Below are 25107 nucleotides of genomic sequence, written 5' to 3'. Positions count from 1 at the left end.
GTTTCATAGGTACAAAACTGCTGACAGATGGCATTTAAAGGGGTCTAGTCACAGAAAGCCTTTAACTCATAGGGCACCTTTTTAAAATGTACGCTGCCCTACCTGGAGATCAGTAGTCAGCTGTTTTACTTATGACCGTGTCTTCATGTGATGCTGTATGGAAGGGACAAGATAACTCTAAATGGCTGAGCTAAAAAATAGAGTGACTGTATTTTTTTTTAGAAGAAAAATCGTTGTTTACCTCCTGATTAGTGTTGAGCATGGATATTTGAATAGCGAATTTTTATTGCGAATATCGCCACTTTTGAGAATTTGCGAATATTTAGAATATAGTGCTATATATTCGTTATATCGAATATTCAGCATTTTTTTCCATCTGAACACATAATTCCTTTCTTGTGAGCCAATGGGAAGGAAGCAATGTCAAGTTCACGACAATACTTAGTGCACCAATTAGTATCTGTAGTCAGACCCGCTAAAATGCGAAGTTTCACGTGGAGCACATGACTCTATCTGCATATAAAACTATTCTAATGTTCTGCTATGTAAACCATTTTCTCCAGTGTCAGGAAACTTATACCAGCTTGACAAATGTAGCATAAGTGACCCACGCCTGTATTTCACATTACAAATCTGCATTACGCGATTTTTACATTGCCAATTTATTACATTCATTAAAATAATCTCGAATTCTCGAAATTCGCGAATATTTGATGAATATTCTACAAAATATTTGTGAAATATGGTGAATTTGAATATAGCCCCTGCCGCTCATCACTACTCCTGATACGTGTTCCCGCCATGTCATAGGAAGACAGATGGACAACTAAAGGACCTCATGAAATGTACCCATTAATTTCTATAGAGCTGTGGACAGCACATGGATGTCATCTGTGTACTGTCTGCATCCATACACTGAAGCTCAAAATTATTGAACATGTCTTAGTCTTGTCAATTGTGTGGACAACAATAGTCCATGAAAAGTGCAGGATGCATATGGACCACATCTGTATTTTGTGATTCTTCGATTTGTGGACTGCAAAACGGATACAGTCATGTAAATGCACCCTAACATAAGGGAGCAGAAAATAGGATGGGGGAAATCCTCAGCCGTGCGATGATGTAAGATGTCCGGTCGCTACTAGGCCAGGACCACAGAATTAGGGAGCAGGTCACCTCCTAATGCGTCCCTAACGCTGACCCTGTTTCGTGTCTGCATGAGCCGACCTTGATGGTAGGAGGGCTCATACGCTGGAACCTTATAGTCCCTACAAGCCCTCAAGTCGGCCCTGAACTAGAGACAGAGTAAGACAACCCACTCCTCCTAGACACGGAGGAGCAGGAGTCTCACTGGCCAAGCAGCATGAAGAAAGGGAACATAAACAGGTCTATGGATAAGACAGGTGAACCCACACAGTTCCACACCTACCTATCTCAGCCTAGCTGACTGGATCCCTGTGCTGGCATGCTGAAGATCACCACGCATCCACACACAGGGACCCAGATCCATAGCTGCACTAAAACACAAGGAAAGATGGGACATCAACAACACATCAAAGGAAATAAACTTATGACCGGAAGGGTGGCCCTTACAAGAAGGATGGAATCCACAGGAGGCTGCTTCAGCCAAGCATGACTGAAAGCAACCTACTGAGCTGTGCTCCAGACACAGGCTTTATAGGGCAAAGTGGCCACACCCACCGGTCAACCACACCCAGTGACACAACACACACACTGGGAAGGAAGTTAACCCTTCCAGCACACAGAAGGGAAAATACACATACATGGGAAGAGACCAACCTGATCACCCTGTGGCTGTTGCCGCTGTCAACGACATGGGTGGCAGCCGTCCTGGGAGACAGTCCGAAGGCCGAGACACTGCCACCACATGTACATAATACCAAACGTTGCCACAGGCAGCCACAGTGAAAGGACGATGTCCGTGCGCACCAAACAACAACAAGTGCACACCAGACATACAAACAAAGTGCATCCACACACGCACACAACTCCCCGGGAACCGCACACATAGCTGTTCTCCGTGGCAACCGCACTGAGGCCAACTACAATATGCCTCAGCTGCGGTTGAAACAACAACCACAACCGCGGGCAACTGTATGCGGCTCCCAAGGAGTCACGACCATAACCGTGGCCATGACACTGCAGTTACAAAAAGTGATCCGTTTTTGGCTTGTCTCAATATGTTGCTGTCTGGTCATTGCACAAATGTGAAGATTATAGATATTTAAATCACAATGGGGATCCCAGAGTTGTTGGGGTGTTACCATTGCTCCTTCTACTACATACATATTAGCATTCTGGATTTTAAGAGCCTCAGATGGAGTTGACCCATTTCCAGATGCCTCTGGTTCTCAGGGATTTTCCAAGTCAGGATCTGGGGGTTGGTTTGCAGCTTTTGAATTCCATTAGGATCCCCTTGAAGTTTTGGGACTTGACTTGGCGCTGCTTCCATGGGAAACTGTATGTGAGGGACAATCTGAAGTGCAGGAACTCTGTCCCTGGGAGGAGTGTGGCGGCCTGCTGGAGATTATAGAGCACTTCCTGCTTCATTGTCCCTAAATACAGTTATACAACAGGGTGGGTGCATTGGCATAGTTATAGGCTCATGGACCCTGGTGCAAGAGTTCAGTTTGGGCCCCCCTACCCTCAATACCGTTTCCTAACACCACCAGACCCCTGTACGCCCATCATGCCCAATGGCAGAACTAAAATCTCATTGAGAAAATACATTTTAACCCAATAAGTGCATGCACAGCTGCACTCCATTCATTTTCTATGGGGCTGGTGAAAATAGCTGAGCGCTGACTCGTCTATTTCCGTCGAGGGAGCAGTGGCCGGTCATGCGCGGTACGCTCCCATTCACTTCTATGGGGAGCCAGCTTGGTGGTGGCTGGATCAAACAGGCAGGAAGTGCTCAAACCCACATGCATTTGTGCATATATATATATATATATATATTGGGGAGCAAATCCTGCACTTGTGGCCCGTTGCTAATGGCAATCCCCAGCAAAATCCCCATCCAGGGGAAACGCGTCAGGGTGTTATAAATAGCCTAAGTCATCTAGGGCATTCCAGGGTTTTGTAGCACAGGTACGAGGACAGCGAAACCCCACCATCAGGGGTCGTCCCTGGGTTGAGGTGTTACTAGGGTCTCCATAGGGAAAGTGTTACCCTTTGGATATCCCACCCTCTCTAATTTGCACTGCCCATTAACCCTGTTGATTTCCTGTCCCTTTTATCTCATTATCTGTTTCTATCAGACCTGTTATCATTTAGATACTATTTCTACTAAATTAGTTGGGCTTTTATGGCCCATAATAGTGACCTCTATCTTTGGGTTTACATTTTAATGTAATCTAAATAAGGTTGATGTTTTAAGGATCCTTTTTTCTGCAATTGGTTTACTTTCTAGTTTTCAAGGACACTACTACTATCTTTGATATCTTTAGTTCTGGTTTTTGTTGCTTTATATCACTTAGCTCAAGTGGTTCAAATCCAAGTAAGAGCAATATCTACATGAAGTTTGTAAGCTGTTGTATGAGTGTGGGTTTCCTCTTGCACTTCAAAAAACATTCTTTCTATGTAACTGTGTCCCTAGCGTCTGTCTGGTTCGCATCGGGAATGACTGTGAGGTTTGTTAGGTTCCTGGGAGGTGATTACAATCTGTGAGCAGCGCTGAGGATTATGTTGGTGCTATATTAGAAATGGGAAGTAAAAAATGCCTTTTGTAACTATAACTCATATCCAGATATTCATTTGGAATACAGTTTTTTATTTTTTATTATCTCCTTATCTTAAAAAATCAAAGATTACATGGTCATGCAATTAGTAGCCCTTTTCCATTTGTCAGCAAGCCAGGGTGGCATTCTTCCTGCCCAGAGGAAGCACAGGGACTCCACCTACCACATTCCTTCACCCTCTGGAGCTGACTCAGAACAAAACATATGAGAAAAAAGAGCGTAAGATCTCCAGTTACAGAGAGACACCAGCTGTGCCGTCTGAATGCAGAGAGGACAAGCAGTGACATGGCGTTTCACAGAAATTTCATATTTCTTTTTGTTCTTAGGGCATTCTTAATGTCTAAGAATAGAAAGAGCAGCACACTATATAACTATGTTTACTTGGGCATTCCTTTCTGATGACCGCTATCGGTGGTTCTGGTATGTGATTGGCTGTCCGAGTCGTCTGTCTCTTTCGATATTATAATAATGATGAACTTTTGCAGCCACCGCAGTCTCTATATTTTGTTACTATGGCAACATAAACATAATTGTAATTATGGCTCTCGTGACATTTCTGACTTACGAAAGCCACTGCATCAGCAGGATATCAAAATGTCAAGAATTGTATTAATCTTAATGTTTCGGCTTGAACTCTGAGATAAATAAGCAAGAGACACATGTCTGCATTGCTCCTGGCCCAAACAAGTGATGCCACAAGCTGAGGCTGGTCTATCTTTCTAACACAAGTTTACTAATATTATTGGGTTCCATTCTAAAGCATTTTGGTCCATAGTCAATGTCCAACAGGAGATTAAAGGGGTTTTCCAAGCTACTTATATTGATGACCTATCCTCAGAACAGGTTATCAATATCCGATTGGTGAGGGTCCGACATGTAGCACCCACACCGATCAGTTATTCCCTGCTGCCTGTGCTGTAAGTAGCAACGTGAAGGAGAACAAGAAACACAGCTCCAGTCAAAGTGTAGTGGCCATACTGTGGTACTGCAGCTCAGCTCTCAAAGAAGTGAATAGGAGCTGGGCTGCAGTACACTTTGACAGTAGCTGTGCTTCCTGTTCCAATCACAGTGCTACTTCTGGCGCCAGAGGCTGTAAGGAACAGCTGATTGGTGGGTGTGCAGGATATCAGGCCACCACAGATCTGATATTAATGACTTGCCCTGAGGATAGGTCAACAATATCAAGAGCAATTCAACATAATGTATAGCAATTCAACATAATGTATAATATAACAAATGTTATTTCTTGTTACTTTGAAGAGAATAAAGGCAGAAAATATGGCTTTGTTCACATCTGCCCCCAATGTCTGAGTTGAGACAACCCCTTTAAGATAAAATGCCGAATTTGACCTTAGCTGACTATGTAGCCATGCTCCAAAATCATTCCATTAAGGCAGTGGTCGGCAAAGTGCGGCTCGCGAGCCACAAGCGGCTCTTTAGACCCTTCTATGCGGCTCTTTGGTGCGGGCTCCCACGGCGACCCATCCTGCACACTAGGGCTGCACGATATATCGAAAAAATTATCGAATTGCGATAATCGCCAAATGGCGATTTGGCCGACCCGAAAATGCTGCGATTATATATGAAGGGGCCCTGCGCACATAACTGGCTTTGTGTGTAAAGTATTTTACTACTGTCTGAAACAAGCTCTCTCCTATTGATAACAGGTCCAGCCTCTGTACTCACTTTTACTATGAATGCACTTAAGCGAGCGACTTCCGGTGCAGCTACATCACTTCCGGGTATAGACTTTTGTCCGGGTATAGAAAAGTGGCAGAACACCGGCCCGCTCGCTACCGTGCATTCATAGTGAAAGTGAGTACAGAGGCTGGCGATTTTATCAATAGGAGAGAGATTGTTTCAGACAGTAGTAAAATACTTTACACACAAAGCCAGTTATGTGCGCAGTTTAGGACACATGAAGGGACACATAGGGCCATGAGGGGGACCAGCATAAGATGCTATATGTGTGTCTTATGCTGGCCCCCCTCATGGCCCTATGTGTCATAGCACACATCCCCTAACAGTGCCATCCACAGATCCACCCCATAACAGTGTCCTCCACAGATTCTCCATAACAGTGTCCTCCACAGATCCCCCATAACAGTGTCCTCCACAGATCCCCCATAACAGTGTCCTCCACAGATCCCCCATAACAGTGTCCTCCACAGATCCCCCATACCAGTGTCCTCCACAGATCCTCCATAACAGTGTCCTCCACAGATCCCCCATAACAGTGTCCTCCACAGATCCCCCATAACAGTGTCCTCCACAGATCCCCCACATAACAGCGTAATCCACAGATCCCCTACATAACAGCGAATAGCGGTCCGCAATGCACGGACACAGACCATGGGGCAGCTGTATGAGGATCGCGGACCCATTCACTTGAATGGGGTTCGCGATCTGCATCCGACTGCCCGCACCGCAAAAAATTAGCGCATGCTGAAGTGAATGGGTCCATGATGTGGGCTGCACACGGAGGCACAGCCAGAAGCACCACGGAAGCACTCTGTAGCACTCATCTCCCGGATTCTGGACCCATTGAAGTGAATGGGTCCATGATGCGGTCTGCACACGGCCAGTGCCTGTGTATTGCGGACCCGCCGTATGCGGCCTGCAATATGGCAACGGCAGGCACGCGGTCCTGTGCATGAGCCCTAATAGTCCTCACTGGTACTGTTGACGCAATATTTTAGGTTTTAAAAATGTGGCTCTCGAAAGAAATTTCAATCGTGGTTTTGGCGATATTTGGCTCAGTTGACAAAAAAGTTTGCCCACCACTGCATTAAGGGAAGCTGAACTTCTGTACAAGTTGTCCCCTCCATGACTGTATGCACATGCTGCAGAAGGCTATGTTTCTTATTGAAGTTTTTTGGTCAGAAAAACACAGGAAAGGAAGTTACCAATGAAACATGGCATAGTGTTATAAGGCATTCTACAGTGGTTTTTTTTAGCGGTGATCAGGTCACATTTTTGTTTCTCATTGACTGCAATAAAAATGAAAAACTCCAGTCGTTAAAAAACGCATGTTAAAAATCAGATTGCAGTTGCTACATGCTATGCATTGATGTGAATCTCCATAGAAGATATTTTAGGATGATGCATTTTTAAAACAAGTCACAGTCACCCAGGGATAGACTGGGAAACTAAAGTGGCCCTGGAAAAAACTTACAAGTAGCCTCGTGTTGTAGGAGGGTAAAAATTTATTGAAAGTGGGGCAACACAAGTAGGCAGGGCCAACAGAAGTAGTTGAGGCCAGCAATATCATAGTGCAGCACAAATACCACTCCAGCAGAACTAAATACCACAGTGCAGCATAAAGTATTTCCACCCTGCTGCAGTATTCAACTGCATCACCTTCCTGAGGCTGCGATACAGTTGAATTCAGGAGGGCACCTGTGGCCCCCGGCCAGGTGCAAAAGTACCTGGTTCTCCTAACATTAATTAATACTGAAAGCATCAGATCGTTATGTACCAAGATGGCAGCCATGACGCGGGATCAGGTGGCCTCCTGTGCATTGGCCCACCTGGAAATTTCCCGGTAGGGTCTATGGCCAGTCCATCCCTGCATCCACCAATCGTGGTAAGTAGTAAGTATGGAGAGCACTCTATGTAGTATTTGTGGTGCATGTGAAGAGTAGAGATGAGCGAATTTCAAAAAAATTTGATTCTGCCGTTTTTTGAAAAAATTCGGTTTAATCCGAAAATTATTTGTGGCAAATCACGTTAAAAACTGCTATTTCCTGGCTGTAGAGAGCCTTTATAGTGGTGTAGAACACTGTGCCTTGCAGTTACACACATAGTAAGTCTGCTGTGGTAGTGAAACAATACTGTGAGTCAGTATGACATGCAGATGACAGGTGTGGATCTGAGAATCACTGCACACTTCACTTATTTGGGCAGTTACGGGGCCAAAACTGACCAAATAACTCAAGTATGAACTCAGTCTTACAGGTCAATGTTAGCGTTAAGAAGAAGTGCACTCCGTTTACACTGTCGGCAGCTGATTCCACATAGATGTCTTCAGAACCTGTTCTATTAAACGCTTATACAAGTAGAGCCCCCCCGACAGAGTGGTGAGGGTATCAGCAGTAAATTTGTGTTGACGTCACTGATTATTTTGCCCTTCCTCTGATCCGTCAGAACAATAACCCAAAAAAAACTGATCCTGTCTGTGGAGCATCTGCCTTCACTTGGTCAGCATTTGGTCAGTAAAGCATCAGTATTGCTAAAGCCAAAAGAAAACAGGAGTGGATCTAAAACAAAGATGACAGGTAAATGGAATATTTGCATGTCTTCTGTGTTTTGTACCCACTCCGTTGTGCGTCTCATTTTCCCTTCCTTCTGACAGTTCAGAATAAGGGTCAAATAAATAATGATGTCAGCCAGGCCAAAAGGCAAAATAGTGGCCCAGTCATGAAGTGGGGAGGGTGGAAACAGCATGAGAAGTCAACAGAGTGGTTATATGACATAGTGGTAAGGTGGAAGCAGCATGAGGAGACCACAGAGTAGCCCAATAAAAAAAGGCTGGAGGTGGCGGCAGCATCATGAGGAGGCCACAAAGTGGCACAATAAAAGTGTGGAGGTGGCAGCAGCAGCATCAGGAGGCCGCAGAGTGGCACAATTACAGAGTGTGCAGGTGACGGCAGCAGCATCAGGAGGAGGCCACAGAGTGGCACAATGACAGTGTGGAGGTGGCGGCAGCATCAGGAGGACACAGAGTGGCACAATGACAGAGTGTGGAGGTGGCGGCGGCAGTATCAGGAGGAGGCCACAGGGTGTCACAATGATAGTGTGGAGGTGGCAGCAGCAGCATGAGGAGACCACAGAGTGGCACAATGACAGAATGTGGAGGTGGCAGCAGCAGCATCAGGAGGAGGCCACAGGGTGGCACAATGACAGTGTGGAGGTGGCAGCAACAGAATCAGAAGGCCACAGAGTGGAAAGGTGACATAGTATGGACATGGCAGCAGCATCAGGAGACCACAGAGTGGCAAGGTGACATAGTGTAGAGGTGGGAGCATCATCAGGAGACCACAGAGTGGCAAGGTGACATAGTGTGGAGGTGGCAGCAGCATCAGGAGCCCATAGAGTGGCAAGGTGACATAGTGTGGAGGTGGCAGCAGCATCAGGAGACCACAGAGTGTCAGGGTGACATAGTGTGGAGGTGGCAGCAGCATCAGGAGACCACAGAGTGGCAAGATGACATAGTGTAGAGGTGGTAGCAGTATCAGGAGACCACAGATTGGGGAGGTGAGTGGCAATACCAGTACCAGCTGAAGGACAGCTTTTCCAGGGAAAACTTTTCCTGTTGCGGCCACACCATCCAGTGTCATGGCTGAGGATGGGGGAAACCCTCAGCCGTGCGATGCCAGAAGATGTTAGTGGCTGCTCGGCCAGGACAGGAGTCAGTGGGCAGGTCACCTCCTATCAATCCCTAATTCTGACCCTGTCTCCTAGCCGTATGAGCTGACCCTGATGGTAGGAGGGCTCATACTCCGGAACCTAATATTCCTACTAGCCCTCAGGGTGGCCCTGGACTAGAAGCAGGGTAAGGCGACCTGTTCCTCCTAGACACAGAGGAACAGGAGTCTCACTGGCCAAGCTACATAGAAAGGGGGACACAAACAGCTTATGGCAATGGCAGGTAAATGAAACAGAACACCTACCTGCCACAGACACAGAGCCTGGAACCTATGTATAAGTGCTGCTGTCCACAAGAACACAAACGGACATGCTCATCAGCGACTCTTGACTCAAGTTGCTACTGATGGAGCTGGAACTGTCGTCCTCCTCCAGTTCAGCCCCCACAGGGCTCATGTGGCCGTGAGATCTAGGCGCCATGTCTCCAGTCACCTGACCAGCCAGATTTACCAGCATCTGTTCCAGGACATGAAGCAGTGGAATGACGTTGTTCATACCATAGTCCTGGCGATTGACAAATAACGTGGCCTCCTCAAAGGTCCTGAGCAAACGGCAGGTGTCACGCATGGAGCTGCCTCTGGCTGACATCGAAGTTACACAGTGGAGCACTCCTGTCTACTTGGATCATCAAAAAATCGTTTATGGCCTTGTAAAGTCGGTCCAAAATATGGAGGGTGTTAAAATGTTAGGTTTCTGTGATGTAAAAAAAAATGAGACAAAGATAAATCATTTCAGAACTTTTTCCACCTTTAATGTGACCTATAAACTGTACAACTTAATTGAAAAACAAACTGAAATCTTTTAGGTAGAGGGAAGAAAAAATATAAAAATAAAATAATATGGTTGCATAAGTGTGAACACCCTCAAACTAATACTTTGTTGAAGAACCTTTTGATTTTATTACAGCACTCAGTATTTTTGGGTATGCGTCTATTAGCATGGCACATTTTGACTTGGCAAGATATGCCCACTCTTCTTTGCAAAAACACTCCAAATCTGTCAGATTGTGAGGGCATCTCCTGTGCACAGCCCTCTTCAGATCACCACACAGATTTTCAATCGGATTCAGGGCTGGGCTCGGGCTGGGCCATTCCAAAACTTTAATCTTCTTCTGGTGAAGCCATTCCTTTGTTGATTTGGATGTATGCTTTGGGTCGTTGTCATGCTGAAAGATGAAGTTCCTCTTCATGTTCAGCTTTCTAGCAGAAGCCTGAAGGTTTTGTGCCAATATTAATAATACAGGCTGGCTCACAGTATTTTTGCGTAAAATTTATTAATACACCAAATCAATAATAAAATTTAGTATCAGTATCAGCATACATACATAAACAAATAGGTACAAATGTGCGGAGCTCACGCACAGACCTAGATAACCGGAGTACTCCTATACATGAGACTTAATGGCTAGAGTTATGGTGCAGGAGATGATATGTTGAACCGTTCAAATGTCCATGATTATAGTTACCGATTCACTGGATAGTTGAAACCATAGATTCAGGATTGTTGTAATTTCCCACACGGGGACTCTGTGTTTAAATGTTGTCTGGCAGTTCGTAACCACACTTTCTCCAATCTGTGGGGCTCCACTTACTTGTTCCTTGCGGAGCAAAACATCCGACCCGCTCGCTCAGCGTCCCACGTGTCCAGCCAGGTAGTTAATCGCTGGTTTGTGACGCAGGCGCCTGAGCCGTCAGGCTAGACGGAAGCTGGTATAGCTGAGTCGAGCTGGTAGTTGCCTTAACTTGTCAGGTCAAGGAGAGTGACACAACAGGATTTACCTTGTGTTTTGTGGTATTCACAGATGTAGCGACATAGTTTCAGTCCACTTAGTGGATTCTTGGTGAACGGAATCTTTGTAGCGGTATCTCGTTTTGAAAAAATCTTCTTGCGTTTCTGAAAAAGCCGCACCGATAGCCAGGTCTCAATACACACTAGACGCGTTTCGGAAACAAGTTCCTTCCTCAGTAGATAGTAATGCTAGCATTACACAACTATCTACTGAGGAAGGAACTTGTTTCCGAAACGCGTCTAGTGTGTATTGAGACCTGGCTATCGGTGCGGCTTTTTCAGAAACGCAAGAAGATTTTTTCAAAACGAGATACCGCTACAAAGATTCCGTTCACCAAGAATCCACTAAGTGGACTGAAACTATGTCGCTACATCTGTGAATACCACAAAACACAAGGTAAATCCTGTTGTGTTCACTCTCCTTGACCTGACAAGTTCAGGCAACTACCAGCTCGACTCAGCTATACCAGCTTCCGTCTAGCCTGACGGCTCAGGCGCCTGCGTCACAAACCAGCGATTAACTACCTGGCTGGACACGTGGGACGCTGAGCGAGCGGGTCGGATGGTTTGCTCCGCAAGGAACAAGTAAGTGGAGCCCCACAGATTGGAGAAAGTGTGGTTACGAACTGCCAGACAACATTTAAACACAGAGTCCCCGTGTGGGAAATTACAACAATCCTGAATCTATGGTTTCAACTATCCGGTGAATCGGTGACTATAATCATGGACATTTGAACGGTTCAACATATCATCTCCTGCACCATAACTCTAGCCATTAAGTCTCATGTATAGGAGTACTCCGGTTATCTAGGTCTGTGCGTGAGCTCCACACATTTGTACCTATTTGTTTATGTATGTATGCTGATACTGATACTAAATTTTATTATTGATTTGGTGTATTAATAAATTTTACGCAAAAATACTGTGAGCCAGCCTGTATTATTAGTATTGATTTATCTCCCTTTTCAGCTGGTAACTGAGAGGCTGAGCTCCAGTAGTTTGCTGGTGGAGCCTTTTCTAATTATTTTGTGCCAATATTGACTGGTATTTGGAACTGTTCATAATTCCCTCTAGCTTAACTAAGGCTAAGCTGAAGAAAAACTGTGGACCATGGCTTTTGCTGTGGGATGCGACTAAGAAAATTTCAGTAAAGACCAACTAGAGCAGTTGAACTTTATTTGGGGTTAATCAGAGGCACTTTAAATGATGGCAGGTGTATGCTGACTCCTATTTAACATTATTTTGAATGTGATTGCCTAATTCTGAACACAGCTACATCCCCAGTTATAAGCAACTACATTATTATTATCATGATTTTTTTTTCTTCCCTCCGCCTAAAATATTTCTGTTTGTTTTTCAATTGAGTGATACAGTTTATAGGTCACATTAAAGGTGGAAAAAGTTCTGAAATGATTTATCTTTGTCAAATTTTTTTTACAACACAGAAACCTGACATTTTAACAGGGGTGTGTAGACTTTTTATATCCACTGTATGTGTGCAATGCGGGTACTGCCTTTTTGGCAACAAAATGACGGCTTGGGACTCTCCACCTAGGCTCAGCACAAGCCAGTGACGTAACTAGAAATTACTGGGCCCCACAGCATATTTTCGAATGGGGCCCCCCTCCCCCAGTAATTTTTTCACAACCCCTTCCTTTCATGCCGTCCCCATTCCTGTGGCTAGTAAAGATCGCTCTCTCAGACCAGGCCCGGCCGCTGTTCCATCTATTTTGTACACTGTCTATACTGTCACTATATATAAGTTCATTGTGTAATACTGTTGAGGGGGCCCTGACAAAATCTTTTAGTCCTCCTCCTCCTGGATGGGCCCCTTCGGGGTCAGGGCCCCAAAGCTGCCCCTTCCCCTGCTTCCCCTATAGTTACGCCCCTGCGCCCTGCCCATTCATATAATGGACATATAGGGATGTAATTAAGTTATACGTTTAGTGAGTGTTTGTGAGTAGGTATTGTGGTAAGGTGAACAGAAAAGTGTATGGTAGAGTCCTGGAAGGGGTGTATATCCCACCCAGCTTCCTCAACTGGGTGAGGTAAATAAAATCCAGAAGGTTAAAATGGTCTCAGCAATGTGTAGGTTGCTGAGACAGTTTTGTTAAGTTTATGGGCTGGATTTTATTGGACTGGGAGAAGGTAGGATTGGTAGAGGGACCTCCCCAGTCCACCCCATTCCGGGACAGGTTTTCCCCTACCCTGAGGAATCCCCAGCTGAAGCCAGCTGGGATCGTCAAGGGGAAATAAAGCATAGTCCAGGCTGTCAGTCTAGGAGAGTTAGGCCTGGAGAAAGTCTGGGAAGCTGGCTGCCCTGCTGGCTAGAGAAGCCGAGTTCTCTGTGTGAATAGGTGAGTTAGAAACTTCACTGTATTAGCCAGAACCCAGACGGGCAGGTGTTTATTTTGGTTTATGTTTTGTGGTGCTGGACCTTCAGCTTATTCAGTGAATTATAACTGGGGTTGCCTGTATTGCCGGAGTGTGATAAATAAAGCAACATTTGGACTTTAACCCTGTGGTCTGCAAGAGAATCTGTCATCGCCGCCCTACCTAAGAGTGTAACCCCTTACAGTATGTATATAGAAAAGTTGGCAACTCTCCTGAAACATACAGGAGGCTCCCAAAAAGGGAAGACCTCCTGAATTCCCAGAGGGCTTTGTAAATACCCACACAGGGAATGAAGGACACATCATGAAAAGGGTGTGGGCATACATGGAAGGTGGTGGAGTCTTAGGAAAAGGAGTGTGTCCACAATTTTCCAAAAATTTCAGGGTGCAACCACTTATTAATACTGGCAGATATGGTAGTGTATGGTGCATGCTGCATTAACAAATCCTCCTAAATTATTTTAAAGCAGTGTATAATTCCATATGTCCCCCAGTGTGTGGTGGAGGAAAGCTTTGCTTTAGTGGGCCCCAAATAAATGGAGTACTCCGTACTTCTGGAACCCTAAATCTGGCCCTACCTCCATATGAAATGGCATTTGCTGGCTCCATCCTGATCCGGAAACCATTCTTCTACTGAACATCTTGTCCCACACTCTCCTTTGATATACTTTCAAGTGTGAAAAAATATCATGTAAAACAGGCGGGTGGTCAATGATTCTGCTCCACTTAAATGAGTTCAAAACTTAGTGGAGGACTAAGGAGCATACTGAACCAATGAGGATATGGAGTAATTTGAAACATAGCTTTTACTAGTTCCAAAAATAAAATAAATGAGGCTCAAACGATTAACCATAAATTAGTAATAAGGAAAAAATAAAATCTTACCACCTCTGGCGTGTGTTGCTGATTCTTTCTTTCCAAGTCCAAAGGGGTAGTAATTATCTTGAAAATCCTGGATCTTTCTGTCCGTAAATAGTAATATCTTGGCGGGACGCTGTGATTGTTACATAGGGACAATAACTATCTTACCCTTAAAAAACAATATGTGAAAGTAGGAAAGGGACTATATGTCCCTGCCTCACAAAAACAGAGCACCAGCCCCATGGGAATAGAGTGAGGGCTTTTTAGGGATACGTTCACTGAAGGACAGGTTCCAGGCGAGGTCACCCCTATCGAAGCGGGTGCTCTGTGTTTGTTAAGCAAAATTTGCTGGATAATTACTACACCTTTGGGATTGGAAAGAAAGAATCAGCAACACACGCCAGAGGTGGTAAGAATAAAATTTTGCTTATCACCAATTTATGGTTAATCGTTTGAGCCTCATTTATTTTATTTTTGGAACTAGTAAAAGTTATGTTTTAAATGACTCCATAGCCTCATTGGTTCAGTATATTGTATGGTTTTGAGGAGATTTTGCTGTTGTAATAATTACCAGCTTGTGTGATAACATGAAGACAAAGGATCAGCATAACACTGGCAGGGCCGGATTTGCATTAAAAAAATCTTCTCTGGCACAAAAAAAAACACCTGCCCTTGTCCCCCTCCCCCAAGATATAGTGTAAAAATAAATGCCTACAACCTCAATCTCTGGCTTTATATTAGGAGTAATTTGGATAGGAGAGCGTCAGGGGTGGATTGACCATAGACCTTACACGGAAATTTCCTGGTGGACCGATGCCCAGAGGGCCAGCCAGTGGATGTTTTTGGGGATGCATTTTGTGCTTCTGGCAGTATTTTGTGATGGCCTGTTGGGGTGGTATAATGTGCCACAATATAGTATTGCTTCTCCTGCCTTCCATCAATTTGGACTCATTTACAAAACGGGGCCACTTTTCTTATTTTTTCCAGTCTGCCTCTTGAGAGTGGAGATGAGACAGATAACAATTTCACCCCCAGTGCCATCTGCAGAACCCAGATACCTTCATGGTGCCTTCATTTACTAAATGGAAGAGGCAGAGGGGCAGATATTGCAGCAGGGTTGGTCACCTAGTGATATGGTAGTGTGTGATCTGTCATTGTATAACTAAGAGATTCTGCCATTTATAAAGTATATAATAATGAGGACCAATCATATTCAGGCATATGTGATAATGACACAACATCGATGACATCACAGAAACTAGTGAGGAGCCTGAGGACCAATCAGATTCAAGCATATGTGATGACATCACAGAAGCTAGTGACATCACCAAGTTCTGAGCCTAGAAAAACCACTGGCTGACTTTACCTTGGCCAAATTAACTGTGAATACACAGAGAGACAGATTGGCTTTCGTTTTTGCTGAGCAAATCTTTTCTTTGCATCATGGAGATCCAGGGTTTGGCATTCTTGCCTATCTTCTTGTCCATATGGATGCTATTAGGTCTCTGTTCCACGACCACCATTACTGTCATCTTAGGCCATTCAAAATATCCATACATCAGGTAAGAGGAGACGGGGGCCAGATTCCTGATTGTGTAGTATAATTATTACTATTACTGCGGTATCATTCCTGGGAGGGCATTATTACATTAGAATTACTATTAGTGGATTATTAATAAGCTCCATCTTATTGTTCATGTGAAAAATATCCCAATGACTATAAGTATATAGAACATCAATGTGTCCACCATAAATGTCATAATAATAAAAATGGTGGTGATGATAATAATAATTATTCATTTCTTAACGAGTTTTACCCAGTTCCTCTGCTTCTCTGCAGGGACCATATCACTGGGTGTACTGGGGAAGTAATAGATATATAGCAGGGCAGGTAAAAGTGCATAAATTCTCCTCTGCTCTTGATGAGATATTTCCGACTCATGTCCTAGTAACTTCCAATATTTTGCTTTATTTCACAGTAACACGGGAGAAAAGTTCCCCGAATCGGTGGTCTTCACAGTCGTCTTCATGGTTATATCCATTGTAGGTAAGTGGATGCAGCTTCCTATAGGGAGACTACATGATGAAGATCTCAGTGACTCCAGATCTATGATCACTATCCAGCACTGAGCGGTGGCCATCACTAGAGATTGTAATCATCATTGACTCCTGAAGGTTATTGCAAGTGTTTATAGAAATGACCTATGGAAATCTCTGACTGATAACATGTATTGTCTATTTCAGGAGCTGGCATCGCTTCCATCAAATACAGGTTCATGATCATTCATTCTGAGCCATCAGAGAAGCGACATATCATCGGCCAGAGAATCCTCTATGCCATGGGATGGCTGGCATGTATTGGGACAGCCTTGACCGGCGCATTTTCGGTTAGTCAGATTGTAGATAAAGTATAAATACACAGAGGAATCAGAACAATTACATGTAGAGGGGTCAATGCTTGGGCCCGGTGTTACATATATACTGGGCTGGGGCCCCATTTAGTAATTCATATTCTTAGTGTAAATTGTGACACTATTAGTAAATCTCCCCCATAGTGTCTGATGCTCAGTGGCATAGTGCCAAATGAAGCATACATTACCATGATACCCCCTGATAACTATCCTTAGGTATTACTGCCCCTGTGTAATTGCACTCCACCTGCGGACTCTGCTCTTCTGCATTCTAAGATCTCCATAACGAGCTCATTGCGACATTTATATCTCTCTCTCTACATTCTAGATGAAGACCAATCCCCTCGTCCACAGGATCAGCTCAGGAGTGGCATTTTTCACTTTTGCCATATACAACCTGTGTCAATCTATATGCCTGTACAAGAGATCCCTCAGCAGTCGTTGCATGTGCCACATTAGACTGGCATCAACCTTGGTGACCATTGTGGCACTGCTAATCTGTATCCTTTTATAGCTGGCTGGTACAATTATTTGTGTAGATATATTTGCATTTTAAGTTATTAAGAAATACAAGTTACATTTTAATAACATTTTGGTTGGTCCTAAGCGGTAGTTTTTTGGGTGTTTTGGCCTTAGTATATCTATATTGATTTCCCTAAGACCTTCCAAGTGGATAACAATATACGCCTTAATGTTGTGTGCTGGATACACTGGTGATTATCTGCTTCCAGTGACTTCATTGCAGCATAGATGAGACATGACAGTATAGAAAACACAATATTAATAGACTTCTGTTACTTCTCCTTAACATCTCCTTCCAGTTGCTGTAGGTTTGGGCAGCTTCTTCCTTCTATGTACCACTGATAGCTGTAAAGAGGTGAGTTTATGTCTCTATTTGCCATCTTAAGTAACCACATGTGTCCTATGTAATAGTGATATAGTAACTCTTGGTGGATATGTGATCCTCCCACCCAACTCCATACCAGAACCACTGGTGAGTACTGCTGGGCACTAATATCTTCTATTCCATCCCATTCTCTTCTGCAGATCTTCTCTATAACAGGCCTGGTGGGTGAGTGGACGGGATTCTTTGGCTTGACAGTTTACCCTGTCATGAATTATACAGATTTCCAGGTGAGTAGATTATACATGAAGGTCTCATGCACCCAGTAAGCTGTTTAATGATAATATATTGAAGAAAGACTTTTTTATGATAAATTTCCCTTTTCTTTTATTCTCAGTGTTTGTCATTAGAGTTGTCCCGAGAAGGCATCTCCATCGTTCTGAGGAAAAAGACCCAGGACCCTGAAAACCCCCAATAAAATCTAAGGTTAAGAACCAGGGGCGGAGTGCCAGGAAGACAACTAAAACCATCTGGACATTGCTGGATTTAATACCGAACAAGGCATTTACCGGACTTTCCGCAGTTAGATATATATTTTATCTGCTGCATCAAGAGACAGATTCCAGGCTTGGTCTCTGTTCTCACCACTGGACATGGCATTTACCGGACTTTCCGCAGTCAGATATATATTTTATCTGCTGCATCAAGAGACAGATTCCAGGCTTGGTCTCTGTTCTCGCTACTGGATATGACACTTACCGGACTTTCCGCAGTCAGATGTATATTTAATCTGCTGCATCAAGAGACAGATTCCGGGCTCGGTCTCTGTTCTCAATTCTGGACATGGCATTTACCTGATTGTCCAGAGCTACTTCACATAAAATGTTGACTTTTTACCCCTTTGCCCAGGGGAGGGGCAGTCCTTCAGCCATGGCTCCCTAGAGGTTTCCTCCACTGGGGGTTTTTCCTCTCCTGAGTGTTGAAGGACGACTCTTTGTGAGTTAGGGGTTTTCCATCAACAGGGCCATTTCAAAATTTCTGCCCTTTTAATAAATAAAAGTCACCAGATGAGGTAGCAAACAATGTGTCTGTGTCTCTTTATCATTCATTGTAGGCAACTTATTATAACTAATATTAGATAATAGAGGATGGGAAACTTCTTGGTGGTGACCAGACCAATCTCTGGAAGTGACATGAAGAGCGTGGTAATGGCAAGGTTAGATTTTTCTATATAAGTAAACAGCATGTAAGCAGTGGTTGTCATTTTATGGGCATTATAAATGACATCTTTTTGGAAAAAATATAAAGAGATATAAAAAAAAACAGATTTGACACTTCTGATCTGTCAGAAGAACTTAAAAATGAAAATCACAACAGATTCTGTCTTTGGAGCATCCATAAGGCCTCTATCACACGGTCAGTATTTTGCATCAGGATTTGCTCATGATTTGGAAGCTAAAAGCAGGAGTGGGTACAAAACACAGAAGACATGCAAATATTCCAATCACAAGTCATCTCTGTTTTGGACCCACTCCTGTTTTCTTTTGGCCTTAGCAATACTGATCAATTACTGACCAAATGCTGGAAAAATAAACAGTGACGTCAACACAAACTTACTGCTGACACCCTCTCCACTCTGTCATGGTCGCCATATTTGTATCAGCGTGTAACAGAACTGGTTCTCTAGCAATCTATATATAATCAGCAGATGGTGTAAAAAGATAGGGCTCTTTCACCCTATAGTAGACTCTTGGGCCACTGTAGGTTAAGTCCTTGACATGTAAGTCTGATTCTAAGTGTGAACTGATTCTAAGAGTGACGCCTGTCAACTGCCTGTCATAGGAATGCACAATAATTGTTTCACTACCACAGCGGACTAGCTATGAATGTTTCTGCAATGCAGTGATGTACACCCATATATATGCACCCTGCAGCCGGCAAATAGCTGATTTTTAACGCGCTTCATTACTAATTAAATCAAATTGAATTTGTTGGAAAAATTCAGCGAAGCCTCCGAATCAAATTTTTTTAAACTTCACTCATCTCTAGTAAAAACATATAAATGGATAATTTTATATGACCTATTCTAAGGGAGCATTCACACGACCGTATCCGTTTTGCAGACCTCAAATTGTAGATCCGCAAAACATGAATACCAGCCTTGTGCATTCCGCATTTGTAGATCAGCACGTCTTGCCCTTTGTTCGAAATGCTTATTCTGCTAAACGGATAAGAATAGGACATGCACTATATTTTTTTTTTTTTTGCAGGGCCCACTGTAATGAATGGGTCCCCATCTGATCCGCAAAACATGCTGATCCGATGTGGACCGAAAATACGGTCGTGTGAATGCTCTTTCAGTGTTTCAATGGAGCCTCATGGTTACTTCTGCTGTTTGCAATATCTCTTTTGTTAAGCTTTACTTTTTGCATATTTTTGCTCTGTGACAGCATATGTGCTTTATTCTTGCGTGTGACATCACAGTTCATATACTTTGTGCCGCATTTTTTGTATTGGCACACATAAGAGGATATTTTTGTACTGTAATGGGATTGAGCTACAAAAAGGCCATGTCACCAATGGATATGATATCAAAAGATGAGGACGAGGCTGAGATTCTGGAAGTAAGACTCCTGCAGATCACATATTGATGACTTTAAAGATATTTTTAATTTTGGCGCTGTATTTCTGTAGTGAGCTTGGTTCTGGCACTGTATTTGACTTATAGGCTTAATTCTGGTGCTGCATTTATGTAGTGAACTTGGTTATGGTATAGTATTTGTGTTATGAGCTTTGTTCTAGTGCTGTATCTACATTCTGTGCTTAGTTTCAGCGTTGTAATTATGTAGTTCTAGCTCTGCATTTGTGTGCTAAATATGCATCTGATGCTATACTTTGATCTGATACTATCTATGCACATCTGCGTTGTCGGGTCCTCTGTCACAGATTCTGTCAAAAAGACCAGACCAAAAATTCCTGCATGCTGGATTTTTTTGTGTCTGGTAAAGAAGCAGCATCCTGAGCAGACCCCTTTATAGTTAATTGTGCCTGCTCCGTTCTTTTACTTTAAGATTTGTGCTCAATTTAGCACTTCCATTATATTTGTCCTTCCAGTGAAAGCAGAAGACCAGAGTGTGATAACGCTCTTGTGAACCCAACCAAACAGCAATAGTGCTGTGCCCTCTGTATATCTTTTACCCTTCTCTCAGTGCTTAGTTAACGCCCTGCCAGTGGCGTAACTAGAAATTACTGGGCCCCACAGCATATTTTTGAATGGGGCCCCCCTCCCCCAGTAATTTTTTCACAACCCCTTCCTTTCATGCCGCCCCCGTTCCTGTGGCTAGTAAAGATCGCTCTCTCAGACCAGGCCGGCAGCTGTTCCATCTATTTTGTACACTGTCTTTACTGTCACTGTATATAATTTCATTGTGTAATACTGTTGAGGGGGCCCTGACAAAATCTTTTAGTCCTCCTCCTCCTGGATTGGCCCCTTCGGGGTCAGGGCCCCAAAGCAGCCGCTTCCCCTGCTGCCCCTATAGTTACACCCTTGGCACAAGCCATCAGTTCTCTGAAAGGTGCAAAGTCCACCACTTGGAAAGGGAGTGACTGCAGCACCAGCAACTTGGCCAGGAGCACATTCAGCTTCTGCACCGTTGGATGAGTGCAGGTATACTGTTGTCTCTTGGCAAACCTTTCGGTGATCAACTGCTGACGGAATGAGGAGTAGGAGGAGGAGCAGGAGCATCAGGACCAGCAGATGATGGGAAGGACAGACAGCTCACTTTGGCTGAGGTGGTGGAGCCTTGACTGCCTGAAATAGGGAAGCGGGTGGTCTACCTGGGAAGCGGGTGGTCTACCCCGGGCACTTTCGGCTCCCGACCTCCCACTACTGCCACCCTGCTGACTCCCAGCCACACTAGCGACTTGCAGGTTCCGCCGCTGCCTCATGGGCAAGTTGCCACCCTCTTCTCCAGATGATGATGAAGCCCCTTCGTTACCCGGCTCCCAAGTGCGATCAGCTACATCATCATCATCGAGTACTGTCTGCACGTCACTGATCTCCTCCTCAATGGTCTCTGGGTCAGGAGCCTGACTGCTCGCAACACCAGCTTTCACACCACTCTCCTCATCACTACTTGCCCGCCTACTGGAGGAAGCAACGGATGTCTCCTCCGGATGTTGGCTGGGCAGTAGCTGCTGACTGTCCTCTAGTAGCTCGTCCTCACTGTATAGTGGAGCTGAGCCCACAGCATATAATACTTCTCTGGCTGAGGGAACAGTAAAGGACAGAGGCAGATTGACACAAGTTAAGGGCACAGGGCCTGCTCCCAGACCATGCCAACTTAGGGTTGTGTCTGATGAACCCACCGACTCTTGGCTTGGGGGTGTCTGATGTCACTTGGGACGAAGTGGATGACGAGTCAACCATTCAAGAACCGCTGGGTTGCTGGTCAAGACACGAACGTTAGATGACATTGGGAGCTCAGGCCTCTCGCTGCGACTCCTGCTACCATGCCCCCTTACTATGCTGTGACCTGTGTCTGCGCCAGAAACATTTAGGCCTCTTCCACTACCCTGTGCAGGACCTGACACTTCTCTGTCTGACATACCGTTAGATCAAATAAATAAATTAAAAGGAAATAAAAGCACCCCAAAAAAGTCTGCAATTTTCTCACTTCACCACACAACGACTAATAAGCCCTTTCCCCCCTCTAATACACACCAAAAAGGGCTTTAGAACATATAACCGCACTGCTGAACAGCAAATAGACCCTTATTTTTTTCCACTTATACACGCCACAAAAAGCTTTAGCACATATAACAGCACCGCTGAATGGCAAACAATATATATTTTTTGCCACTAATACATGCCAAAAGGGCTGTCATTTTCTCACTTCACCACACAATGGCCAATAAGCCCTTTTTTCTCCCACTAATACAAGCCAAAAAATGCTTTAGAACATATTACTGCACCACACGAGGGCAAATAAGGCATAGAAATATTTCCTTGTAATAAACCCTGTTAATGGTTAATAACAAGAATGGTTTGCTGGAATTACAGAGCTGTATGATGGCAATTTGGATCCGCAGTCAGTGCAGGAAGCTGTAATAGGAGTGTTCCTATTACCCAAGCTGTAAACTCCCCTACTGAACCTTGTTCTGCTTCAGTACTGTGGACTGATTCCTCCCTATCCTTTCCCTGAACTTCTATACAGCAAAAAAATAAACGTTTTCAAGTCTTTGCTATCACTGTCCCTAGTGCCTGCTGACATCTCTCCCTAAGTACACTGGAAAATGGCTTAGGTTATTTATAGGGCTGTGACATCACAGAGCTGGCTGGCTGCTGATTGGCTGCATGCATAGCATTGTAGGGCAATCCCTCGTTCCCACAGTTCCTTGCTCCATGTCGAAACACGTGCAGCAGCCATTTTAGGAAAAAATGTGATTCGTTACCATGAAGCATGAAAAGATTCGGTGCAAATCAAATTTTTCCTGAAATTCGGATCAAATTCCACTTCATCAACTTCGATTCGCTCATCTCTAGTGAAGAGGACTCCAATACATAAAAAAAAGACAAGATGGAAATACTCCAAAAATGGATTCAATTAAGCAAAGCTGGAACTCTATTCATCCGCATGTGTGCAACTTTCTGCTCATACAGAGTCCTTTTCAGGCCTCTATTTTGTGTTCTGTTTCTGTATACAGACGTGTGCTTGTGGTCACACACAAGGCATCCTAAAATTACTGTGTATTAAAAGTAACCTGAATAAAAAGGCAAAAGAAGCAAAATTAAAGCTGGTATTCTTATGACATCTAAACTGTCACAAAGCCACGTTAACATAATGATTTGGAAAGAATTTGCGATGTGGTGCCTCTGCAACATATATATGCCTCCATTACGCGACTTCTAATTGGTCTAATGCAGGGATCAGCAACTTTTAGCACTCCAGCTGCTGTGAAACTACAACTCTCAACATGCACACTTGCTCAGATATTCTTGGAACTCCCATAGAAGTAATAGGAGGATTCTGGGAATTGTAGTTTTAGAACAGCTGGAGAACTGGAGGTTGCTGATCTCTGGTCTAATGTATCTAGGGAAAAGCTATATGGCATCAGCATCATGCATGGAAGAAGCATTAAAAGCAGGTAATTTTAACAATAACTAAGTTTTAGTCAGTCATTTTTTGTATTACTTGTTAGTGATACTGCGCATGTATGCATGTGGTATTTAGTATTTCTGTGTTTTTTATTGGTAAATTAGTATTGGTAACACTTAAATGGGTATTCCCATCACATACAATGGGGACATATCGCTAGGATATGTCCCCATTGTCTGATAGGTACCTACAACGATAACAGAGCAGGGAGAGTTGTGGCTGGAGGACCCCTGGGTCCGGCCATCACCAAGCGCTGCTTCCCGCTGCGCCTATAGAAGTTAATGGGAACGCACCGCACATGCGCGACCCCCACTCCCATTCATTTCTATGGGGCCAACGGAAATAGCAGAGCGAGCGCTGGGCTATTTTCGTGGCCCCATAAAAATGAATAGAGGGTGGCTGCGCATGCACCCTCTACTACTTTCCCTGCTTCGTTCTCCGTGTAGATGCGGGTCCCAGAGGTAGGACTTGCACCTATCAGACAATGGGGTTATAGCGACACACTCCTATTGTCTGTGGTGGCAAAACCAGTTTAAAGGGGTTTTCCAGGCTAAAGATATTGATGATGTATCCTTAGGATAGTTCAATGCATACCATATATCAATGGGCACTACGGGAGAGACAGAGTGGCTGTGCGCGTGTCTCCGGGCAGTCGTCCCATGTAGATAACAGGAAAAAAAGACAGGCACTCGCTGTTAGTATATAATCTTGCTATGATTTATTGACACCTTTTAGTGACGTGTTTCGGCACACAATGTGCCTTTGAATGTGGCAATAATTCTCAGCAAGATTATATACTAACAGCGAGTGCTGGTCCTTTTTTCTTGGTATCCTTAGGATAGGTCATCAATATCAGATCAGTAGGGATCGGACACCTGACACCCCCGCCCAGTGTCGGACTGCCCAGTGACACCCCCGCCCAGTGCCTAGGGGCCACTGTACAGATACATTCAAATATTACCGACTTTGAGAAGGCAGATCCCTGGGAATGGAGGATACTAGCTGGACTACCTCTGTGCCTAGAAGTCTCAGCTACCTGATTGTGTCTATAATAATAAACTGGGTGGTTTCTTAACGGGAATCTGTCACCAGTTTCATGGTGTCCTAACTAAGGGCACTTTCTTTAATTGACCCAGTCAATCTGCCAACATCTTGTATTGAAAAGCTCCAGCTCATAATGATGAGTCCTGAATATTCATGAGCTCCTGACTATCCCCGCCTACCTGCTGCTGATTGACAGTTATTTTCCATATGAATCAGCAGCAGGTGGGCAGGGGAGTGGCTATAGCTCTGAATTAAATAAACGCTGGACTCAATGACATCACGCTGGACTCAAATCAGCTCATTAGCATGCAGCATCTTTGTGTGTATATTATGAGGTAACCATCCATCACACCAGTAAGTGAATACATCTAAGGTACTTTTTAGTAGTTAATGATTGTATATAATTAGTTAGATTATAAT

At 44.1% G+C, this 25107-nt stretch overlaps 1 protein-coding gene across 1 annotated transcript; it reads left to right on the top strand.

Annotated features, from left to right (window-relative positions):
• The first annotated feature begins 15673 nt into the window (after nucleotides 1-15673).
• Nucleotides 15674-17997, top strand: LOC122931507 (DNA damage-regulated autophagy modulator protein 1-like). Its single transcript, XM_044285572.1, has 7 exons — nucleotides 15674-15792; nucleotides 16210-16277; nucleotides 16475-16617; nucleotides 16970-17141; nucleotides 17463-17518; nucleotides 17689-17775; nucleotides 17883-17997. Exons 1-7 carry the CDS (start codon nucleotides 15674-15676, stop codon nucleotides 17961-17963), a joined length of 726 nt encoding a protein of 241 aa, XP_044141507.1. The 3' UTR covers nucleotides 17964-17997.
• The last annotated feature ends 7110 nt before the right edge of the window (nucleotides 17998-25107 follow it).

The sequence above is a fragment of the Bufo gargarizans genome, chromosome 3 (assembly GCF_014858855.1).
Source record: "Bufo gargarizans isolate SCDJY-AF-19 chromosome 3, ASM1485885v1, whole genome shotgun sequence".
NCBI lineage: Eukaryota > Metazoa > Chordata > Amphibia > Anura > Bufonidae > Bufo > Bufo gargarizans.
Note: the sequence above shows the minus strand (reverse complement) of the source record. Positions and strands in the feature narration are given on the sequence as shown.

Excerpts from the sequence above, each read along its gene's own strand:
- LOC122931507 (XM_044285572.1), top strand. The coding sequence starts at position 15,674 with ATGGAGATCCAGGGTTTGGCATTCTTGCCTATCTTCTTGTCCATATGG. Across the intron at positions 16,278-16,474 it reads CATGGTTATATCCATTGTAG|GAGCTGGCATCGCTTCCATC; the intron begins GTAAGTGGATGC and ends TGTCTATTTCAG. Across the intron at positions 16,618-16,969 it reads CCTTGACCGGCGCATTTTCG|ATGAAGACCAATCCCCTCGT; the intron begins GTTAGTCAGATT and ends TCTACATTCTAG.